This window comes from Danio rerio, chromosome 11 (genome assembly GCF_049306965.1).
Source record: "Danio rerio strain Tuebingen ecotype United States chromosome 11, GRCz12tu, whole genome shotgun sequence".
Lineage (NCBI taxonomy): Eukaryota > Metazoa > Chordata > Actinopteri > Cypriniformes > Danionidae > Danio > Danio rerio.
The window spans coordinates 39,887,526-39,909,532 of record NC_133186.1 but is presented as its reverse complement, the minus strand read 5'-3'; the positions used below and the strand labels follow the sequence as shown (position 1 = coordinate 39,909,532).

General features: G+C 33.9%; 3 protein-coding genes across 4 annotated transcripts in view; 2 read left to right on the top strand and 1 right to left on the bottom strand.

The window, feature by feature from the left end:
• bsnb (bassoon (presynaptic cytomatrix protein) b) overlaps positions 1-22,007 on the top strand; it is a 187,288-nt gene that overhangs the window by 54,205 nt on the left and 111,076 nt on the right. The gene's annotated exons all lie outside the window — the stretch shown is intronic.
• LOC100321644 (uncharcterized LOC100321644) lies at positions 15,703-17,898 on the top strand. The gene is made up of 2 exons (XM_002662397.7): positions 15,703-16,219; positions 17,194-17,898. Exons 1-2 carry the CDS (start codon positions 15,778-15,780, stop codon positions 17,622-17,624), a joined length of 873 nt encoding a protein of 290 aa, XP_002662443.1. The 5' UTR covers positions 15,703-15,777; the 3' UTR covers positions 17,625-17,898.
• zmp:0000000634 lies at positions 17,647-21,787 on the bottom strand. Its single transcript, XM_073917089.1, has 4 exons — positions 21,047-21,787; positions 20,459-20,688; positions 19,712-19,826; positions 17,647-18,716 (listed from the first exon to the last, which is right to left on the bottom strand). The coding sequence occupies exons 1-4, from the start codon at positions 21,569-21,571 to the stop codon at positions 18,294-18,296; spliced, it is 1,293 nt and encodes a 430-aa protein (XP_073773190.1). The 5' UTR covers positions 21,572-21,787; the 3' UTR covers positions 17,647-18,293.

The following is a 22,007-nucleotide window of genomic DNA, read 5'->3' as shown; positions in this document are numbered from 1 at the left end:
TTATTTATTATTAATAAACAATTAAAATATTATGATAATGATATTAAATATTTGAAACACAATAATAATGATAATAATAATAACAAAAAAAAATTATAACTATTATTGTTTCAAATGATTATATATATATATATATATATATATATATATATATATATATATATATATATATATATATATATATATGTGTTTCAAATGTTTAATTATTGTTGTTGTTTCACATGTTTAATAATAATAATAATAATTATAATAATAATAATAATAATAAAATAACAACACCCAAATAATAATAATAATAATAATGTTAATAATAATAATAATTATTATTATGTTTCATGTTTATTATTATTGTTTCAAATGTTTATTATTATTATTATTGTTATTATTTATGTTTATTTTTCAATTGCTTCATATGTTCTTTATTATTATTATTATAAATGTTTATTAGTGTTATGTTATGCATTTAATAATAATAATAATAATAATAATAATGTTAATAATAATAAAATTTGGTTTTTTGTATTGTTTCTTATGTTCATATTGCTTATTATTATTAATATTATTATTATTATGTTTTATAAGTTCATTATTATTATGTTTCAAATGTTTGTTTATTATTATTATTATTATTACTATTACATATTTATTTTATTCATTTAATTTATGTTGGCAATATCTAGTTGTTACTATATGTTGTGTTTGTTTGAATATTGATGTGGTGACGGTTTTTTCTCACAGGTGTTTAGTGTAGTGTAAAAGATATCATGTTAAAGTTGAACTCTAAATGTCTCTCTGAGAACAAAGCAGAGAGAACATGAGACAAGAAGCACAAACAGCTGGTGAAGAGGAAAAGCAGGGCCGATCTGATCACTATGCAACAGACACCTGGAGAGAGAGAGAGAAAGAGAGCGAGAGGGAAAGAGAGAGAATGACATGATGGCGACAGCAGTGAGTGGGAAGCGGGAAGCACAGATATACGGACAGAGAAATAGCAGGGTGGGGAAGGGGGATGGAATGATAGAAGGAAAGAGAAAGTGGCGCTGACACACTCCAGCAGTCACACACCAGCATACAGGAGGCGTTTCCACATCCTCTATTTATAGACTCTGCTCTGTCTTTACAATGGTCTTTCTTTCTTCTGCACTGCCAGAGGATAGCAGTGGACGATCAAAGGGGGAACAGCATGGACACATGCATAATGATCTACAACTAGTGCTGGGGAATACTGTATTTCTGATGCTGGACCACAAAAGAATTGCTCAATTTGTTTTGAAGTTGAGAGTTATACATAATCAGAGAGCTGAAGAAATAAGCTTTCCATTGTTGTATGGTTGTTAGGATTGAACAATAATTGACGATTATTTAACTATTGAATATCTGGACATGAGAGTGTATAGAGAGAAAATCCCCTTTAACCAATGAAGTAATGCACATTATTAATCGAAAAATGGGTTTTGAGGAAATATTCAAAATATTTTCATGAAACATGAAATTTACTTGATATTAGGGTTGTAACAATATATCGGTATGACGGTCTACCACGATTTGAACGTGCACGATTATCATACCATGAACAATTGCATATCAACGGTTTTAACCGCTGATCCGATTCATACAATTCAAAGATTGGCATAAAGAAGAGAATTTCAGCTTTCCAGTGCCGTATCACATAACATTCGCGGCTCCGGTGGCTCCGGAATCAGTGCGGTTACGTCATCAAAATTTGACAACGCTGATTTGACAAAGAAACGCTCGTCACTGTGTCTCCGGACAAACCAGACATGATACATTGATGCATTGTCCCTCCTCCATGCCCAGATTGGTTCAAACTCGCTATATCAAAACCAATAAGCATAGGTTTCACTTTTGTTTGTGGACCAAAAACGAGCTTTTTGAACAACACAGAATGAGAGAAAGGCATACATTTATGCGCGGCTAAATAAAACGCAAAAAAAAAGTTTTGCATGAAATAATTCTCATACTAAGTACTTTTGCATGCACAGCAGCACAGAAACATGACAAAACAGTGACACAGCAAAGACGAACTGCTGCTCTTGCTGTTTTCAAAAGACGCAAATGAAGGTGCAGCTGTTTGTCTGCATTGCAGACGACCATATCCAAATCCATATCAACAGACAACCATATCCATGCTGGCACATAAACCCTAAGGATGTTCTATATTGAATCTAGTTTCGTTATGTAACTATAGTATAGTAAATATTTATATCTATTTTTTTTTACTGAGGATTTGCACCATGTTTATTTGGACTTTATTTGGACTTTGACACATTATTTATTATTTTCTTATTTTTTTATTTGTTCATTGTAAGTGGTGTTGTTTATAGTAACTGAAAGTATATTATTTGGAAAAAGTCAAATTTGCTTCACTGTTCTATTATTTTGTAACATTTGTAACATACCGTATACCGCGAAACCGTCAAACCGTGGTATTGTTTTAGACGATTATCATACCGTAAAAAATTCATACCGTTACAACCCTACTTGATATTATAATGATTATTAGCATGAAAGAAAAAATACATAATTTTGACTAATACAATGTATTGAATGATGATAAGTACACTACCTTCAAAAGTCTTATTGTTGATCCCAGTTGTAATAACAACAAATAATAACTTGACTTGTAGTTGATCATTTGGAAAAGTGGCAGAAGGTCGATTTTTTTTTTTAATGAATCATCTGTTGAACTGCATCCCAATCATCACAAATACTGCAGAAGACCTACTGGCTTAGTCCTTTTATTAATCCGGGGTTGCCACAACGGAATGAACCGCCAACTTATCCAGCACGTTTTTACGCAGCGGATGCCCTTTCAGCCGCAAACCATCTCTGGGAAACATGCTTATCATGACATGTAGAAATGCAGAGAGGAGAGTCAAAACTCATCAGGCAGTTGAATCAGCTAAAAATAATTGTGTCTGTTTGGCACGTAAGCACTGGACACCCTGGGGTAATGACGCCAGAATATGAACATCATGAATTCTTCCCGCTCCACAAGTTCTCTGGAAATCTGGGAGCTGAAGTAAACGTGAAACCTAATAGTTTAGTCCTGAATCCTGGCTCCGACTCGCTCACGTCTTTTGGCTTTCACGCTATCTAGTGGATCCATCATGAGACTGACAGCGGAAACTGAGTGTAGGGCCATCTGGGCTACCACACACACGCACACACACAGCCCTGGAGATTTCATGCTATTTTCCACCATTACACAAATGTACCCAGGCAGCATTTGCGTATTATTTGGTTCCCATATGTAATGCTGAATATATAGAGCATATGTATTTTTTGTGCATGAGTGATATGCTTAGAAGTGGTCTGATGTGATAATATAGATACATTATTAATTATATTAATTAATTATTTCATATGAATTTCAATTAAAAATACAGTCATTGTGTCTTTCTTTTTGAGTTTTGGTGAGAATAATGAATTTGTTGTGATTGAAAATCAGCATTATTCTACCAAATGTTTATTTTTATAACTCTTCAGGGTAAATTGTTGGTATTTTGTTGGCTAAAATGAGCTTAGTAATGGCTAAAACATGGCACCTTTTTGTTTTTATATATGTTTATTTTAAATTTGAAAGAAATGCCATCACTATTATTCACTTACAAGAAAAACTATCAAGAAACACAGGCACATTTTTTTTTTGATAAATGTAATATAATACCTTACAAGCCTATTTAATGGATTTTAATTTCAGGGTGATCTTAAAAGCATTAAATGTCTTAAATTTCAAAATCAGGTAGGCATAAAAGTCTTAAATTTACTAAAACATTGTCTTGTAGGTCTTAAATCATTTTAATCGAGTCTTAATTTTCTTTTGTTTATGTAAAGATACTCAATCGATCCAACAATAGATCTCAATAGGGTATATGCAGAGCTATGCTTCTTCCCATACTGATAAACTTCCGGTGAACGGTTAATATGACTTTTTTTTTTTCCATTTTATACGGTTTACAGCGTTGATGTTGTAATGTAATTAATATATAATCAGTTAAATAGACTTAAGCATTCATTTAATTGCTTAAGCATAAAACCTGATAAAAAGCCGTTTACACACATGCGCCCGTCAGGATTAGCAGGCTAGCACAGAAGCTCCATTGAATGTACTGAGGTAAAATAATTGTTCATATTTTGAAGACATGACAGGGAAAAAATGTAGTTTAATGCAGGGCTTCTTGTACACTCTAAGGTCCGCTTTATGTTGTAAATCATTCCGGCAGTGGAGGTCACTGATTTTTAAAGAAAACAGAGCTTAAATGTGCCAATTTAGTAACTGCACGCAGTTCACCGGAAGCACTTAATCCAGGTTACCGGCAAACTAAAAGTTCTTCAGCATACCTCTGCATATACTTATAAAACTTTTAGCCAAACTATATTCATGATTAATATTATAACAGTCTATTTTTTGTGCAGTCTAAACTTTTTTGTGAAGTTATGTTGAAAAAAAACTATGTGTACAACTAGGGTCTGCTTGTTTTGACACATAATTTAACAAATGTGACTAAAAATAACTAATTAGAATTTGCTTTTTGATGGGGCAAGTAAATTCTTTTTTACTGGGCCATTAAAAAATCCTACAGTTTAGCCCTATACAGTTGAAATCCCTCTTTGAATGTTTTTCTTCTTTTAATATTTCCTAAATGATGTTTAACAGAGCAAGGAAATTCTGACAGTATTTCCTATAATATTTTTTCTGCTGGAAAGAGTTTATTTCGGCTTGAATAAAAGCATTTTTAAAACCATTTTTAGGTCAAAATTATTAGCCCCTTTAAGCTATATATTTTTTCAATAGTCTACAGAACAAACCATCGTTATACAATAACTTGCCTAATTACCCTAACCTGCCTAGTTAACATAATTAACCTAGTTAAGCCTGTAAATGTCACTTTAAGCTGTATAGAAGTGTCTTGAAAAATATCTAGTCGTATATTATTTACTGTCATAATGATTATTAGAAACGAGTTAGTAAAGCTATTATTTTTAGAAATGTTTTGAAAAAGTCTCTCTGTTAAACAGAAATTTAGGAAAAAAATAAACAGGCGGGCAAGTAATTCAGGGGGTTTAATAATTCTGACTGTAGATGTCTGAAATTTCATTCTTCATGGTCCTAATTTGACTTAAAACCTTCAGAAACTCTTATTTTATAAGTGTGTGTGTGTGTGTGTGTGTGTGAGTGAGAGAGAGAAAGACAGTGATTATAAGTGTTAAAGAAAAAGTTGTTATAGAAGTACTTATTCAAAATAACACAGACAAGAATATTATATAAAGAGCAGAATAGTTTTAAAAAATCTGAAAAGTAGTTTTTTATATAATACATAATACAAAAGAAGACTATTTAACATATATTCATATGTGTATATATGTAAATTGTATATATGATAGAGAAACAATTTAATAGTTGGGGTTAAAGAAAATAAGGTTTTAAAAGAAAATAGAAAATAATAAAAAATAAAATAGACAATATAAAAGAGCTTATAAGAGCATAATAGTATTAGAAAATCAGAATATAAATATTTTATTCAGTGTCTTTCAGGTCTAAAAATAAATCCTGGATATTTGACAGTGCTTGCTTATGTTCTTGATTTGAGGTGCAGTAAATGTATAGCTTAAATAAAACATTTCCAAATCGTTCTCTGTTCAGCTTGATATGATCTGAGCATGTGACTGGAAATATCTGCTCAAGGCTGTTTCCAAGACAGTAATATTTATATGCAGTGCTATATAGCGGTGGTGAGATTGACAGCTGAGATCAGACTGTAATTGTTTCGTAGTAGCAGAATAAATGAGAAGAAATTAGATCCTGGTGTCCTGATTAGCATTTCTATTGGATGGTGTAAACGCAGGAACTGCCAGTCAGAGTGATTAGTCCAATCCAAGCGCACTCATGCTGTAAAACACTCCCTGATTGGTCGGGTTCAGTTTCCTAACACTGTAAAACCCCATCATCACCGCATCGTCATTGCAAGACGATCTGTAAGGCTACTCGCTGAGGATTATCTGCAGATCTCTGTGTCGTTTGTGTTGTGTTTGCACTCGTTTAAATCAAGAGCACCTGCTCTAAATGAATGTATGGTTTAGTGATCACCTGTGCTAATGCTAAGCTATAAACAAATGAGTCAGAAAAGCTGCGCTTGTACACTCACTGACAAAAAATGGTCCATTGGATTTGCTAAAATTTCTAAGTTACACTGTAAAAATAAATTGTAATTTTATGGTTTATTTCTGGCAGCTGGGGTGCCGGAAAAAAATGAAAATAGCAGCCATTAAATTACAGAAATTTACAGTAAAATAATGGATATTAAATTATAGAAATTTACCAGAAATTTAAATTTAAGGAAATTTCTGTAATTTAATATGCATTATTTTACAGTATATTTCTCTAATTTAACGGCTGTTATTTTACCTTTTTTTTCCAGCACCTCCCAGAAATAAACCGTAAAATTACTGATTTTTTTTTCTTTTACAGTGTAAGTTGTTGCAAACTATTTATATAGGCTGAATTTAAACAAACAAATTAAGCCAAATATTACTACATTTCATCTATTTGCTTAAATTCAGTTCATATAAATGGTTTGCTACTACTTAACCTAAAATTAATACATCTAATGAATCATTTTTGTGCTGTTTACGTGAACTTGAATTGTTTAGTCTCTGACTAAAACAGTCAAGTTATTTTATTCTCTTTAAGTCAATTATTTTAATGCTTAAAGTCACAATTTTATTTTTTGTCATGGATAACTTTTTCTCTTTTATCGAAAAACTGAAAATAGCATTTTAGCATTTAATTTTTTAAAACAAATTTCACTATTTCATTTGCTGTGGAATTATTTAGTTAGTCAGTATGGACTGAGATTTGCTATATTATAATATTTTTTAGTATTTCAGATGAGCTCAAATTAGTTTTCAACTGAGTGTTTGAAATAGTCAAATTAGTGTTTGTATAATTGAGGAAATGGAAAGGTGAGAGATTTGTGCATGTGGTTAATTTACTGGGTAAGAAATAAATAAATTACTGTATAGTGCATAGTGTACTAAATAACAAGTCTGTATTGTTGTTATAATTAATATATTATTATTAATTGTTACGGTAATCTTACCATTTAAAAGGAAATACTGCAACTACTATAATTAAAAAAGTAAACAAGTAAAAGATAAATAGTGTATACTAAAACAGTCCTGTAAAATTTACAGTATTGCTGGCAATTTTGGTTGTTTTTTTGCACTGTAAATTAACTATTTCAATTATGGTGTAGTTTTACAGCACAATTGTAATTATTGAGAAAGAAACTGATAAAAGTTTGAACCACTTAAGTGTGAGTACATTACCACTTTTGGGTGAACTGTCCCTTTAATAGCTTCTACCTGTACGCATGAATGCATCCACTACTCACTTTTCACATTCTGTACTGGAACGATGGTCTTTCCTGATGTAAGAACTCACTTGGCAGCCATTCGGATCCCCATACCAACTGCATAAATCACTGAAAACGGCTCATAATATCCTGGCATCCCATTCGTGAGTTTTGTATGAGCTGGCATCGTTTCCAGCTGTTGCATTTCCCCCTTTTTTCATCTGGGCATTCAGCTAAAATAAGTTAAGAGCCTTAATGCGTACATTTACACCATTGATAGTGCATTGACACTAATTAGCAAACCAGATAACAAACAAATTCCTGCAATTTAGTGGAAGAAAAGAACTGAACGCGATAACACGTTATCTATGAGCAAGTTTAATCTCGCTTAAGCTCTTTCATCACCTTGGCTGTTGCGCTTTTTTCCCCCTCCCTCTTGTTATTGCAAAGTCATTTATAAACGGCACATGGTGAAAGTGGATGAGAAGTGCTTGAGTTGATATCGAGTCGATGTGTGAAATGGCTGCCGTTCTCTGAGGGCCGAGTAAGAAATGCACTGCTCACCACGCAAACATGATTAATCAAACAATAGACTTACTGTGCTTTTCTTCTAAATGGCACAGTGTCTCGCTGCTCGCCGAGACAATAGAGTTTGTCATGCGCTACAGAGACGGACGCCCCACTTTAATACACACAACAAGCATTCAGAACACAAATAGTTTCTGAGAAGTAGGCTGCTCTTTTCTCTTGTAAATATTGTACATGTATTTTCCGATTATTTACATAATTGGAAAGCACCCTTTGAAAGTTTCCGATGGCGCAGATGCGTTTGTGATGATCTGAAGGTCACATTGAGGCCACATGGGCCTTCAGGTATTTAGTCTATGCTAATTTCAATTTGTGACAGCATCAGATTGTCTTGTTGTGGTATTTGCTAAAGCTTTTATCATGATTTATTACACGGCTCTCTGGAGAGCTTGATTCTGATTGGTCAGTCGTGGCATTCTAAGGTGTGTTGTTACTAGATAACAACCTCTGAAACTAATAACACAGGCTCATTTGGGTACTTTGAATCATCTTGACCCTCAGTGACTAGTTTACATCCTTAAATATGCATGTGTGTAATGCCCGCTGTTTTTGATAGTTTGAGGGCATCTTGTGACTAAATAATATCTAGGTTTGTGTATGCTCCATTCAGCCAATTTCGTTTTTTGCCAGCTATTATGGCTCAAAACAATGTTTCATGTCTAATTTTTATGCTTTGTGGCAAGTAAAAAGCAAGATAAAGTACTTCCAGCTGGTTGTTTTCACAGAATAAAGCGCTAAAGTCTTACACAATAGTGCTCTGCTTCACATCAGGCTTTATTCTGCGATAACAACCGCCTGATGTACTTTATTCCTTACTACACAGCTGTCTGGAATACTCTATTCTGATTGGTCAGTCGCAACATTTCAAGGTATGTTATTCTGATATGACAACCACTGAATAACACAAGTTCATCCGGTAACTTCGAAACACCTTGACTGTCAGTGAATACATTAAAATCCACAAACTCACATCCACATTTGTGTATCTGCTTGTCTGTCACATCGCAGTTTTGACTGTTTGTTGACATCTTGTGAATAATTAATTCGGAGGTTATGATTTATTCAGATTTTTGGCGCCATCTTTTGAATGAATAATACATAGGTTAGTGTATTTTTCAATCAGCCATTTTTTTTTTATCAGCTTTGTATTTAATTTATGCATTAACAAACTATTATGGCTCAGAACAATGTTTCATGTCTAATTTTTATGCTTTGTGACAAGTAAAAAGCAAGATAAAGTACATCCAGCCGGTTGTTTTCACAGAATAAAGCGCTACAGTCTTATACAACATTGCTCTGCTTTACGTCAGGCTTTATTCTGTAATAACAGCCGCCTGGATGTACTTTATCCCTTACTTATCACGCAGCTGTCTGGAATGCTTGATTCTGATTGGTCAGTCGCAAAATTTCAAGGTATGTTATTCTGATATGACAAACCCCTTGACTGTCAGTGAATACGTTAAAATCCACAAAGTTACATCCAGATTTATAGGTATCCGCTAGTCTGTCACACCGCAGTTTTTGACTTTATGTTGACATCTTGTAAATAAATAATTTGTAGGTTATGATTTATTCAGATGGTTTCGTTTCTGTCAGCTTTGCGATTTTGACTGTTTTGCGCCATCTTATGAATGAATAGTGTGCAGGTTAGTATATATTCCATCAGCTGTTTTAGTTCCTGTCAGATGTGTGTTTAATTGAAGAATTAATAAACTATTAAGACTCAGAACAGTGTTTTGTGTCTAATGTTTATGTTTTTAAAACACATCCAGGACATTTGTTTTCACAGACTAAAGCAATTCAGTCTTATTTAACAGTGCTCCACATCTTGTTGGGCTTTATTCTGCGATAACAACTTTCTGTATGTACTTTAGCTCTTGCATATCGTATTGTCATGATATTAAAGAAAGCTGCAAAAACGGTTAATTTAAGGTGTAATAACAGAAACAGCCCTTCATTTATATGTTTATACATTTATTCAGATCAAACAAATGTGATGTAAACAAATGAAATGTTTTACAAGTACTTTGTAATCATCAGTTTATTTTTAATTAACTAATGTTAAGTGGAGCCTTCATAATGTTAATAAACTACAGGCCTAAAAAAAAATCACATTTTTAATCAATATCATGTCGTAGGCTAGATTATCATGTGAAAATGTTTATTTTTAATGTATTTAAGAGTATTTAATTTGGTTCTGATATGAAAACCACTATAAATATTCTTAAGGCATCCTAAAAGAGGGGCGGCAAGGAGGCTCAGTGGTTAGCAATGTCGCATCACAGCAAGAAGATCACTGGTTTGAGTCCTGACTGGGCCAGTTGGCGTTTCTGTGTTGAGTTTGTATGTTCTGTTTGGATTTCCGCTGGTTTTCCCCACAGTCCAAAGTCATGCGCTATACTGTAGGTGAATTGAATAAACTAAATGAGCCATTTGAGTGTTTGTGAATGAGTGTGTATGAGTGTTTCCCTGTACTGAGTTGCGGCTAAAAGGACATCCGCTGCATAAAACATATCCTGGAATAGTTGGCAATTCATTCCGCTGGGGTGATCTGTTAAATAGAGACTAAGCCGAAGGAAAATTAATGAATGAATAATTATTCACTGCATTTTGAAGAGCTCACGATATCAATATCATGCATGTTTATTATCACGATATGTTGTATTATTAGTGAATATTGCCACATGTTCAATTGATAACATGTTGTAAATTACCATAATTACGTGTTGACAGCTCTCAGAGTTTACTCAGAGCTGATGATGTCCTTGGATTCTGCATTGATTTGTTTTTGTAGTTTTGAGCGTAACACTGAATAAGAGATCATTATGTGGGTGGATGGCCAACTGTTTTGAGCTAGCCTTACTAACAGATAAATGTACTAGTTTTGATTATTGTTATTAAGTGTAGTTAAATGGTTGGAAATGTGTTTGCTGCCAAGCCGTCTGGAACATTTCATGCTGTAGCTGGTTAGACTGGTGAAAACGGACAGGCAAATTTCTGGAGTAAACAAATCATCCACTCTGAAATAATTACACTGGTCACGTCTGAATCTAAATGAACTTGAAATTACTTAAAAATACTAAGTGAGTGAGCCAGCATTTGGTGCTGCACCTGCTGCTATTATTGCACTTTTTTTTGTATTTTGTATCATGTTTTGTCAATGATTAGGCTCAAAATTTTTTCTTTTTTATTTTTATTAATAGCAAACTGCATATAGTATTCTACATTAGGCCTGCACAATATTTGGTTCGAGCATCGACATCGCAATGTGTGTGTCTGCAATAGTCACATCGCAAGATATGCTATGTTGGGATCAAAGATGACCAAGAACCACAGGTCAAACACACATGAGTTTTGTGGAGACACTGCTGATTTAGGCATGATAGAGTGAAAATGAATCATCTGCATAAAGTGCATAAAGTTTAATAAAGACACCTTTTATTAAATAATTTATGATATTATATTATATTGTAATTATATTATATTATTATTAATTTTATATTATTATATTATTAATAATATTATGATATATTAAAATATATTAATATAATTACTATATTAATAATAATTATTAAATATTTATTATTTAATCATTTTCTTCTCGGTTTAGTCCCTTTATTAATCTGGGGTCGCCACAGCGGAATGAACCGTCAACTTATCCATCATATATTTACGCACCGGATGCCGTTCCAGCGGCAACCCATCACTCATTTAGCTTACCCAATTTACCTATACCACATGTCTTTGGACTTGTGGGGGAACCGAAGCACCCGAAGGAAACCCACGCCAACACAGGGAAAACATGCAAACTCCACACAGAAATGCCAACTAACACAGCCGAGGTTGGAACCAGTGACCTTCTTGCTGTGAGGCGATCGTACTACCCATTGCGCCACCGTGACGCCCTATATTATATATTATATATTATATATATATATATATGAAAAAAAAACATTTGACCAAAATAACAAAACCAATTTAAATTTGCTCATTAAGGTCTATATTTTATTGTTATGATGTGCTCTTGTTGAATTTTTAACGAAATTGGTTTGTTTATCCATGAAATATGAGGATTGTGCCAATGGTAAATTTCATTATCATCGAACCACATTTCGTGCTTTGAAAAAAGGGGTTAAAGACTCCCCTTTTCCATGCTTTATGTTAACAGTAATCATTCTGCAGAAGGATTAGAGTCTGTAGTATAAATAATTACCCTTACTTTTTCATAACATTACTGCCCTTTTAATTTATGAGCTACATATTTAAGACATCACGCAGCTTCGATCACGTGTCACTCCGTAACGATTTAATAACAAAAGTTTATATTGTGTAATAAATATTACCACAAATAAAATGAAACTTTGTATACAAAGCCAAAATATGTCCATGCTAATTATGATCGCCAACTCATCTCAGGTCTTTGCTCTAAACAATTTTGCGTTACAGACGTGACGATATTTTTTCCTTATTAATGCAAAAATGAAAAACTAAATAAAACGAATTATATATGTCCCATGCAGAGCCAACCCTTATCCTTTTAACTGTTATATATTTTTGGGCTTCTGCATTTTTATTCACAGAATTTCCACAAAGTGTGTCAACTCACAAAACTCACGTCTTTTTTTTGTCACGTCCGTAACGCATTCATTTTGCCGACATTTTAAATATAAAACACCTGTATAGACTGATATTTTTTTGATGCCTGATCTCCATGGTTAAGGGGTAAGAAAAATATAAACAGATATTTCAATATAGTGTTAACATATACCTTCTATGAGTATATACGTTTCATTTTTTTACTGCAAATGTCACATCCATAAGGGTGGAATCAGATATCTATATATATTATAGTGATAATAATATGTATTTATAGTATAATATATAGTATAATAGTATAATTATAGTATAATATATATATATATATATATATATATATATATATATATATATATATATATATATATATATATATATATATATATATATATATATATATATATATATATATATATATTACAGTTTATTGTACCGAAGCAATGTAAAAATGCTAATGATTTGGAGTTCATGTTTTCCACTTGCTATTACGCATCCCACCAAGATGTAAAAAATCCCAAACTCATAATTATGGTAATTCCGACATGACGTGAGTGCAGCTATAGCTTAGCATTTTGATTTCCTCATTAGTTTGGTTTTCTCATTGCTTTGTTACTGTGATCATTACTACTCGGCGAACCATTTCTCTTGCAACATGTCACATTCATTACAGCAAACCGGTTCAGTTTTTAATCATCTTTAAACACCTCAATTAAAAGCCACCCTTCAAGTGTACATTCTGCTACTGTACCTTTAAATGTCCTCACCAAGCACGTTTCCATTAATCAGCTTCATTTGTGTTTTATATGCTCTGATAAGCTGTCAGTTTGGTCCAGTTCACGCAGAGATGAATTAGTTTATGAATCGGGAGCCCGTGGAGACTGCATTGTGTTCTCGCGTGGTGTTTATGGAGATATTTAAAGTATTTGGGGCCTTCAGAAAGCTCTTTTGATGTCTCTCGTCCCAGTTTCGGCTCAGCGCTTTGCTGCTGTGGATTCTTGTTAGGAAACTGCAGCATTCAGTCTGTGTCTCTCAGCCGCTTTAGTCTGGAAACAGGCAGCAGTTCGTCTGTCGGTGTCTCTGTTTGACTCTTTGATTGGGACTCCATCTGTTTGCCTTTCACCTGTTCTCTTTATCCTCTTGCTCTCTGTCTCACCAGATACATTCTGTTCTAGGTTTTGAGTCGGGAAAATAATGTTTTGTGAGATATACAGTACCGGTCACCACTAGCTTTTGGAGCTTTTGCAGAAATCTAAAAAGGATAAAGCAAGTGCGGGGTCTTTTTTTTTTTTTTTTGAGTGAACTAGCGTAGACTTAACATGTTTCTTTACACAACGATGTTCTGCACAGATTATGTTTTAGCGCCAATCTCTGAATAAATGCTTACAGGTCGTAGACAAGTAATCTTTCACCCCCGAGCACAACAGAGACCCTCCTACCATATGTTCCTGAGAAAATTTGGTAAGTTTTCTACGTCCAATGCGTTTAAAAATAGACTGTGGGCAAGCTAAAGTGGTGAGTGTCGCTTTGGAAGGGAGATGAATGTCTGATGTCCTGATGATGTCTGAACATGAATGGTGTAATAGTGAACAAATGTTTTAACTAGTAATATAATAAAACTAACAAAACATGCCATCCAGCTCAAGCGATGTGTTGTTTTTAGTTATTTATGTCGTCGTACTTTATGCATCTACTTAATTGTGCTTGAAGGTATTTATAAACGGCTGTGAAGTAAAACAGTAATAAAAAAAATTTTTTTTGCAAATTATAATACACACTCACTGGCCACTTTATTAGGTACACCTGTCCAACTGCTCGTTAATGCACATTTTTAATCAGCCAATCACATGGCAGCAACTCAATGCATGTAGGCCTGTAGACATTGTCAAGACGATCTGCTGCTGTTCAAACAGGGCATCAAAATGGGTAGGAAAGGTGTTTCAAGTGACTTTGAACGTTGCATGGTTGTTTATGCCAGACGAACTGGTCTGAGTGTTTCAGAAACTGCTGATCTAATGGGATTTTCATCCAGAACCATCTGAAAAAGAAAAAGAGAAAATATCAAGAGAGCAGCAGTTTTGTGGATGCAAATGCCTTGTTGATGTTAGAGGTCAGAGGAGAATGGCCAGACTAGGTTGAGCTGATAGAAAGGCAACAGTAACTCAAATAACCACTCATTAGGCTGGCTTGTCAAAGCCAGACTACTGATATTCTATATAAACTTATTAGGCTGGCTTGAGAAACAAGCCAGACTACTGAAATCCTATTTAAACTTATTATTTTTTTTATATATTATTCTTCTTCTTCTGAGACTAAAATTCAAAATCTATCTCCTCCTAGAGCTTTCGAGCTATGACCACCAAACTCACACCAGACCTCCAAACTATTCTGACTCATTATGCCATATCTTTTCTGACTGATCCGACTTTCGATTTTCCGAAAAACGTCCCGGGACCGTCAGAAAAATCCCATAGACTTAACATTGGACCAAACTTCGTGACCTCATAACTCTGCATCAGACTGTCACACAGACTTCTAACTGGGCTCATTTAACTCAGACTACCTAACTGCCAATAACTGATGAGCTTTTAACTTTCTGGCCACGCCCTAGCAACCACTTTTGGACCCTAGAAACTGCCCCATAGACTTCCATTCAAAAGACTTTCATTGACTTAACATGGGATCAAACTTTGTGAGCTCATAACTCTGCATCAGACTGTCATACAGACTAATGGCTGAGCTCATTTAACTCAGACTACCAAACTGCCAATAACTAAAGAGCTTTTAACTTTCTAGCCACACCCTAACTACCAGATACTGCACCCTAGCAACAACTGTCCCATAGGCTTTTACTGCAAAAGACTGTCATTAGCCCCTTTCACACATACAGACCTTTCCGGAAAATTGCCGGCAATTTTCCGGAAAGGTCCGTATGTGTGAACAGTCCCTTTTTGAAAATACCGGTAAATTCGTTCTGGCTATTTTCCGGAAAGAGAAGTTGTAACATTACCGGTAATTTGCCGGAATGCTGCGCTGTGTGAACGCAGAAGGAACATTGCCGGAAAGGCACGTACGAGTCCTAGAACGTGCTGACGTAAGGTGTGTACTCCGGCCAATCAGAACATTCCTACGCTGATGACGCATTCACAAACAGCTGACTCATTCACAAATAGTAGAGCTACAAACAGCTGACGCGCGGTTTACAAAAATAAAAGAAATGGCATCAAACTGGAACGACAATGAAATTAAAGTCCTTCTCTCTATCCGAGCGGACGAAGAGATTAGTCGTCATATAAAAGGAACCGTTAGTGATGCGGTAACCTATGATAAAATAACAAACCGTCTGCGTGAACAAGGCATCCACAGAACCAAGAGTCAGGTCATTAGCAAATTAAAAACACTACGGCTAAAATTTCTCAAAGTAAACGATCACCATAAACAAAGTGGAAGTGGCAGAATTTCCTGGGCCTATTTTGATCTTTGCCAGTCTATCTGGGGGTCTAGTCATTCTACAAACCCCGTGGCATTGTCCAGTAGTTTAAATTCAGTTGATCCTGAAACTAACGCCCCCGAGGACTCGTGTGAAGGAAGTACTTCGACTCAAATGACAGAAACTCAGGTACCACCTTCTGATGCTGAGCAGATGGACTGTGTTACAGGTGGGTAAAATTATGTAAATGTTTACCTAATAAATGTGTGACATAACGTAAAACGTGTATGGAAATATTATTGTTTCTTTTTTTCCACATACAATGCTACTGTAATTTACAGTAAATGCTGTTGTGTTTTTGAACTATGCTATAGTAAAGTATTTTTATTAACCTATGCTATGGTAACAATTTTATGAATATAAACAAATTACCCAATACTGTAGTTTTCTACAACTATATATATGTAAATGTGTGTGTGTGTGTGTGTGTGTGTGTGTGTGTGTGTGTGAGATACTATTCACTATATGTCAGGTAATACTACAGTTTGCTGGAGCATTCATTAACAAAGTGTTGTAAATAATATAATATATACAGCACATTGCACATTTATTTACTAGTGTTTTAAAAAAAAACTAGCATTTAATATAAATCACTTAAGTATATTTACATGTGGGATGTAAATTATAATATACTTTATAGTAAGATGTTTGTATGTTGGTAGTAGATAAGAGGAACTAACAAAGAACTGTATTTTAGTAGCATTAATTTCAAATCCAACTTTTTACATTTTCAAAGCTGCACATGTAGACTTTGGTTAAATGCATTATGAACTAACAACAAGCTATATTGCATTTGTCAGTCAACATTAAAGGGATAGTTTACCCAAAACTGAAAAATATCATCATTTACTCATGCTTAACTTGTTATAAACCAGTTTGTGTTTTTTATTTGTATTAAATATATTATTAAATATTTATCTATCCTGCACAAAATAAGATATTTGGAGATTGTTGAAAAACTGTAACCATTGCCTTCCATGGTATTTGTTTACCTAAGTCAGTAGTTACAGGTTTTCAGCTTTCTTCAAAAAAGGTTTTTGTAACAAGTTAGAAGTGGGTAAATCATAACAGTTTTTTTTGGGTCAACCATGCCTAGTTACTTAAAATATTGATTGTGTTGGGTTTTTTATCCTCCTTTTTTAGGTTTCACTCAGCCACCAAGGAAGAAGGCAAAAAAAAACAAAGATCACATTGTTGACTCCATAACTACAGTGTTACACACTATGGAAACATCATTCAGAGAGCAAGAAGCACTCCGTGTTCAGCAGCAACGAGAGTATGAAGAAATGTTGCGCAAAGAGGCAAAGGAAGAGCAGAAGGAAGAAAGGGCAAGCATGATGGCAATGTGGAAGGAGATGATGGAGTTCCAAGGGAACCTCCTAAAGGACATTATGATGCGTCCACCCCTGGCAACTTCTCTTCCCTTAAATCCACTGTACCAACATCCTCACAGCTTCAATTTTCCAAGCCCTAGTACTAGCTACATGGTACCATATCACCCTCCAGGACAAGATGAAGATGCCTCTCACCATCCTCAGTTCAAACCTTCATTCTTGGAAGATTTGCAAGACTAAATTAAAATAAAACAGTTCACTTCCATTTTAAATAATTTTTTAATAAGAATTAGTTGATTATATGTGTTATTATTGCTTCTGTTTCCACAAACCAATATGTATTTTGTGCAGTACAGTAAGTATTTGTTCTATCCACAAAAGTATAAATGTTCATATTGAGTTGATACCATCTAAATATTATTTATGATGAACAAAATATGTAACTATAATACATTCATAAAATGTTAAGATTTTTGTTGCTTCATGGCCAGCTAAAATAAACAGTTTAAATCCATTTGCAGAAGGTTTTCTTATCAAGTTCAAAATAACTGGAATACACAAAGCGTGGACATGCACACAAAATATCAGGCTAGCCGTTTAAGAAAATGCCAAATGCAAAGAAATAGTATCTGTCATCATTTATTCACCCTCATGTTGTTCAAAACTTGCCTTGCAGTTTTTCCTCCTGGTAAACACAAAGAAAGGTATTTTGAAGATCGTTAGTAATCGGAACAAAGGCAACTTCAACCTCCATTTTATATATATTTTTTTCATTCTATAGAATTCAGAGATTCCTTGCAACTGTTTGATTACCGACATTCTTCAAAATACCCTTCTTTGTGTTCAGCAGGAGGAAGTAAAAGTAGGTTTAAAACAGCAGGAGGGTGAGTAATATTTTTTGGATTAACTTTAACTCAGCAGTGATACTAATGCTCTGCGAACTGCTTGTGCATCATCAGTAATTCTGTTGTGCTCTCTGTCAGTAACATCAGCAGAAACATCACACTGGAGGTCAGTGTTCCATTCAGGCAGGTATCTTTCTTTCCTGAGCTCACAAATGTTATGCAAGATGCAGCAAGCCACAACAATATCAGACATAATATTTATGTCAACATCGTTGCGTTTAAGTAAACACCTCCAGCGTCCTTTAAGTCGGCCAAAGGAATTTTCAACAACCATTCGAGCTGAACTCAGACAGAAGTTGAAGTGAGACTGGTCAGGTGTTAGAATTTGGTGATTCAGGAAGCCCTTCATCAGCCATTTTTTAAGGGGGTATGCCGCATCTCCAATAAGATGTATGGGAACCTCCACTCCATCCACCACTGTAGATTTCTGTAAAAAATATTATAAAATAATTATAGTGGTTGTTTCAAATTAAGCTTGTTTTAGGAAACTTGGAAATATCTTGCATTAAAGTGTTTGGATGTAATGAGTTAAAAAGTAACTTGCTACTGTAATTAGATTACTTCTCTGCTAACAAAAGTCAAGTAAGAGTTTATTGTTACGTTAATTTTATGCAATTTAATTGCAGATGATTATAATATACTTCCCTTAAATTATGTAAATAATTTTGACAGTTCGGTATAAATCAAAACAACTGTATTTGTTATATATGTATTTCTTTAGTATTTGCTTTAAATATATTTTGCAGAATAAATTTCAACTAAAAAAGGTTAGATTCATCAAGATTGATCATGCTTAAGAAAAATTGAAGTTGGAATTTGTTCATAAAATATAGGGTATACATTCAGAGAAACTGTAATTCGTAATTAATTATTTTTTAAAGTAACTTACCAAACACTGCTGCACAATAATAGTTCTAATAACATTTGTCATAATTGTCCACCAATTCTCACTATTAACTAATGGTATATAGTAAGCATATTAGCTGTTTATTAGAATTTAGAGCACATATTGATAGCACATAATGAAATATTTGGTAACACTTTACAATAAGGTTGGATTAACATGCATTAACAATGAAAAACACATCTGTTAAGCATAACTTAATCTTTGTTAATGTTAACTACTCATATTTTAATTTACTGTAGGTTTACATTAGCAAAAATTCAGTACAAAAAAAAAATTGTCTTAGGTCAAGTTATCTAATCCATTAACAAATATATGTATGCGTAAAGTGTTCATGTAAATAAACATTACCTAATTAAGTTGTTAATGAAAAGAGGTGCATTAGATTAAGTTCATTTAAGATTATGTAATGCTTAATTTAGTTGTTCACCATTAGTTCATGTTAACTAATACATAAATATATGTTTAGTCAACTTTAATAAAATAAGTAATACTTAATAATATTATAAAAGGTGTACCTCACGAGGAAACAAATACCCATCATGAGCCTCAGCCATTTGGTATATAGGTGAGTTGGCTAGCACTCTTGCATCGTGAGTTCGACCTGGCCAACCCACATACACATCCGTAAAACTGAAAAAATAATAATTATCTCAATATTAATAAAACAAAACATAAATATTATTTAAAGATAAACAGCATTTAACAAATGTCCATGTGCGAACAGTTAATTATCAAAGTTAGATAACAATAGCACTGTAAGCATATAGCTTATGTAGTACATTACTGGAACAGGTTTCTGCAATATCAGCATGTCATCTAGAAGGCTTGTGATAAGAAAACAATAAATATTTTGTGTGAAGAAAATGTAAACTAAAAACTGTACTGCTATTTATTAGGCAAATAACAAAATAAAATAATATTTGATCAAATCATGTTTTTATACCACAAATTTGTATAAATTTCACTTTCTTTCAGAGGTTAAGACATTAATAAAACATAAATTAAATCATTAAAATATTTCTTCTACCACAAGTAAAAGCATGTAATTGGGTATAAATACAATATAAACCGCATTGCATTTTAATTAAACAATAAATTAAATACTATATTTTAGCATTAGAAACTCTACTGTGACTTATATGGATTACCCATTAAAGAAACATAAACAATAGTTTTGGCCATCACGAATACTTGGGCAGCTGTGGCACAAATCAGTATGTGTTAAGAACTATATACTTTCTCACATATTTACATTTACTTACCAAAAGTTGTGATCCACAACGGCCTGCAACACTATAGAGTGCCAACCTTTACGGTTGCAGTAGGCAGCCTGGTCCACGTGAGGTTTAAGGATGGGTATGTGGCACCCATCGATGGCACCTGCGCACATCTTGTAGCCTCGGGCAAAAAAGCCATCAATGGTTTTTTGGAGACGCTCTCCTTTGGGCAGGCATATAAAGCGCTCGCAAAGGGTCTTCAGGGCATTTGTTACCTGATGGTGAAGTTAAACTGATTAGCTACATTTGTGTTACATTGTTTCATTTTTTACAACGCTCTTTGCTATTTTACAAAGTAAATGAATAGCAAATAACTTTTAGGTGAACAACTTTAAAACTATAAGCTACTCTTGTGAAAATGAATGAGTTTTTAATATAGATAGATAGACAGACAGATAGATAGACAGATAGATAGATAGACAGATAGATAGATAGATAGATAGATAGATAGATAGATAGATAGATAGATAGATAGATAGATAGATAGATAGACAGATAGATAGATAACATTTTATTTGCGTATTAATCACATATATCTAGAGTTCTACTACAAATAAACTTGACGTAGCCTACCTGACGAACAAGCATGCAGACAGTAGAAATTCCAAGGCCAAACAAGCAAGATATGGTCCTGTATTCACTCGGGGTGGCGTACCACCACAACACAACAGCAAGTCTCAGTCGGGGTTCCAGCGGTTTTCGCCAGCCGGTAGTTTTCCGTTTTAGAGATGGACTTAGTAGCTGCAGCACGAACTCGAATGTGTTTCTTGACATGCGAAAATGCTGCATCCACATACCGTCATCAAAGTTATTCAAAATATTCCCCCAAAATACTTTCCCGTGGATCCGCGGAAATGCCCATGTTCGTCGCACAGAACTCTTTGTAGCCAAATATGTAAACATTACGGTCTTTTTAAGCTGCAGGTAGCGCCTCTGCCTTTGGATGCTAGCGTTAACATTTTTTCGTCTATAGTTTAACAATTGTGTTTGTAGTCGTCTGTAACGATGCCTCTGGGACACAAGAAGGTGCATGAATACAAAATTTTGAAAGATAAATGAAATCATCAACAAAAATACAGATCGCATAATCCCCTCCATGTTTGTAAATACAATCCCAGCTGTTTAACTTCGAGGGCAAGTGGTTAATGATGTCACAGAATTTAACGGTATTTTGAAATGCATGTGTGAATGGTGCTTTTCCGGAAAATTTCCGGAACGTCCTCGCCTGTGTGAACAGCGCTTTTTTGAATATACCGGTAAAGTCGTTCCGGAAATTTTCCGGATATTTACCGGTATCACTGTGTGAAAGGGGCTACTGACTTAATAGATTTAACTTTGTGACCTCAAAACTATCTATCTATCCTTTTTCAAACTGCTTTTATCTATCTATCTATCTATCTATCTATCTATCTATCTATCTATCTATCTATCTATCTATCTATCTATCTATCTATCTATCTATCTATCTATCTATCTATCTATCTATCTATCTATAAACTGCTTTAATCTATCTATCTATCTATCTATCTATCTA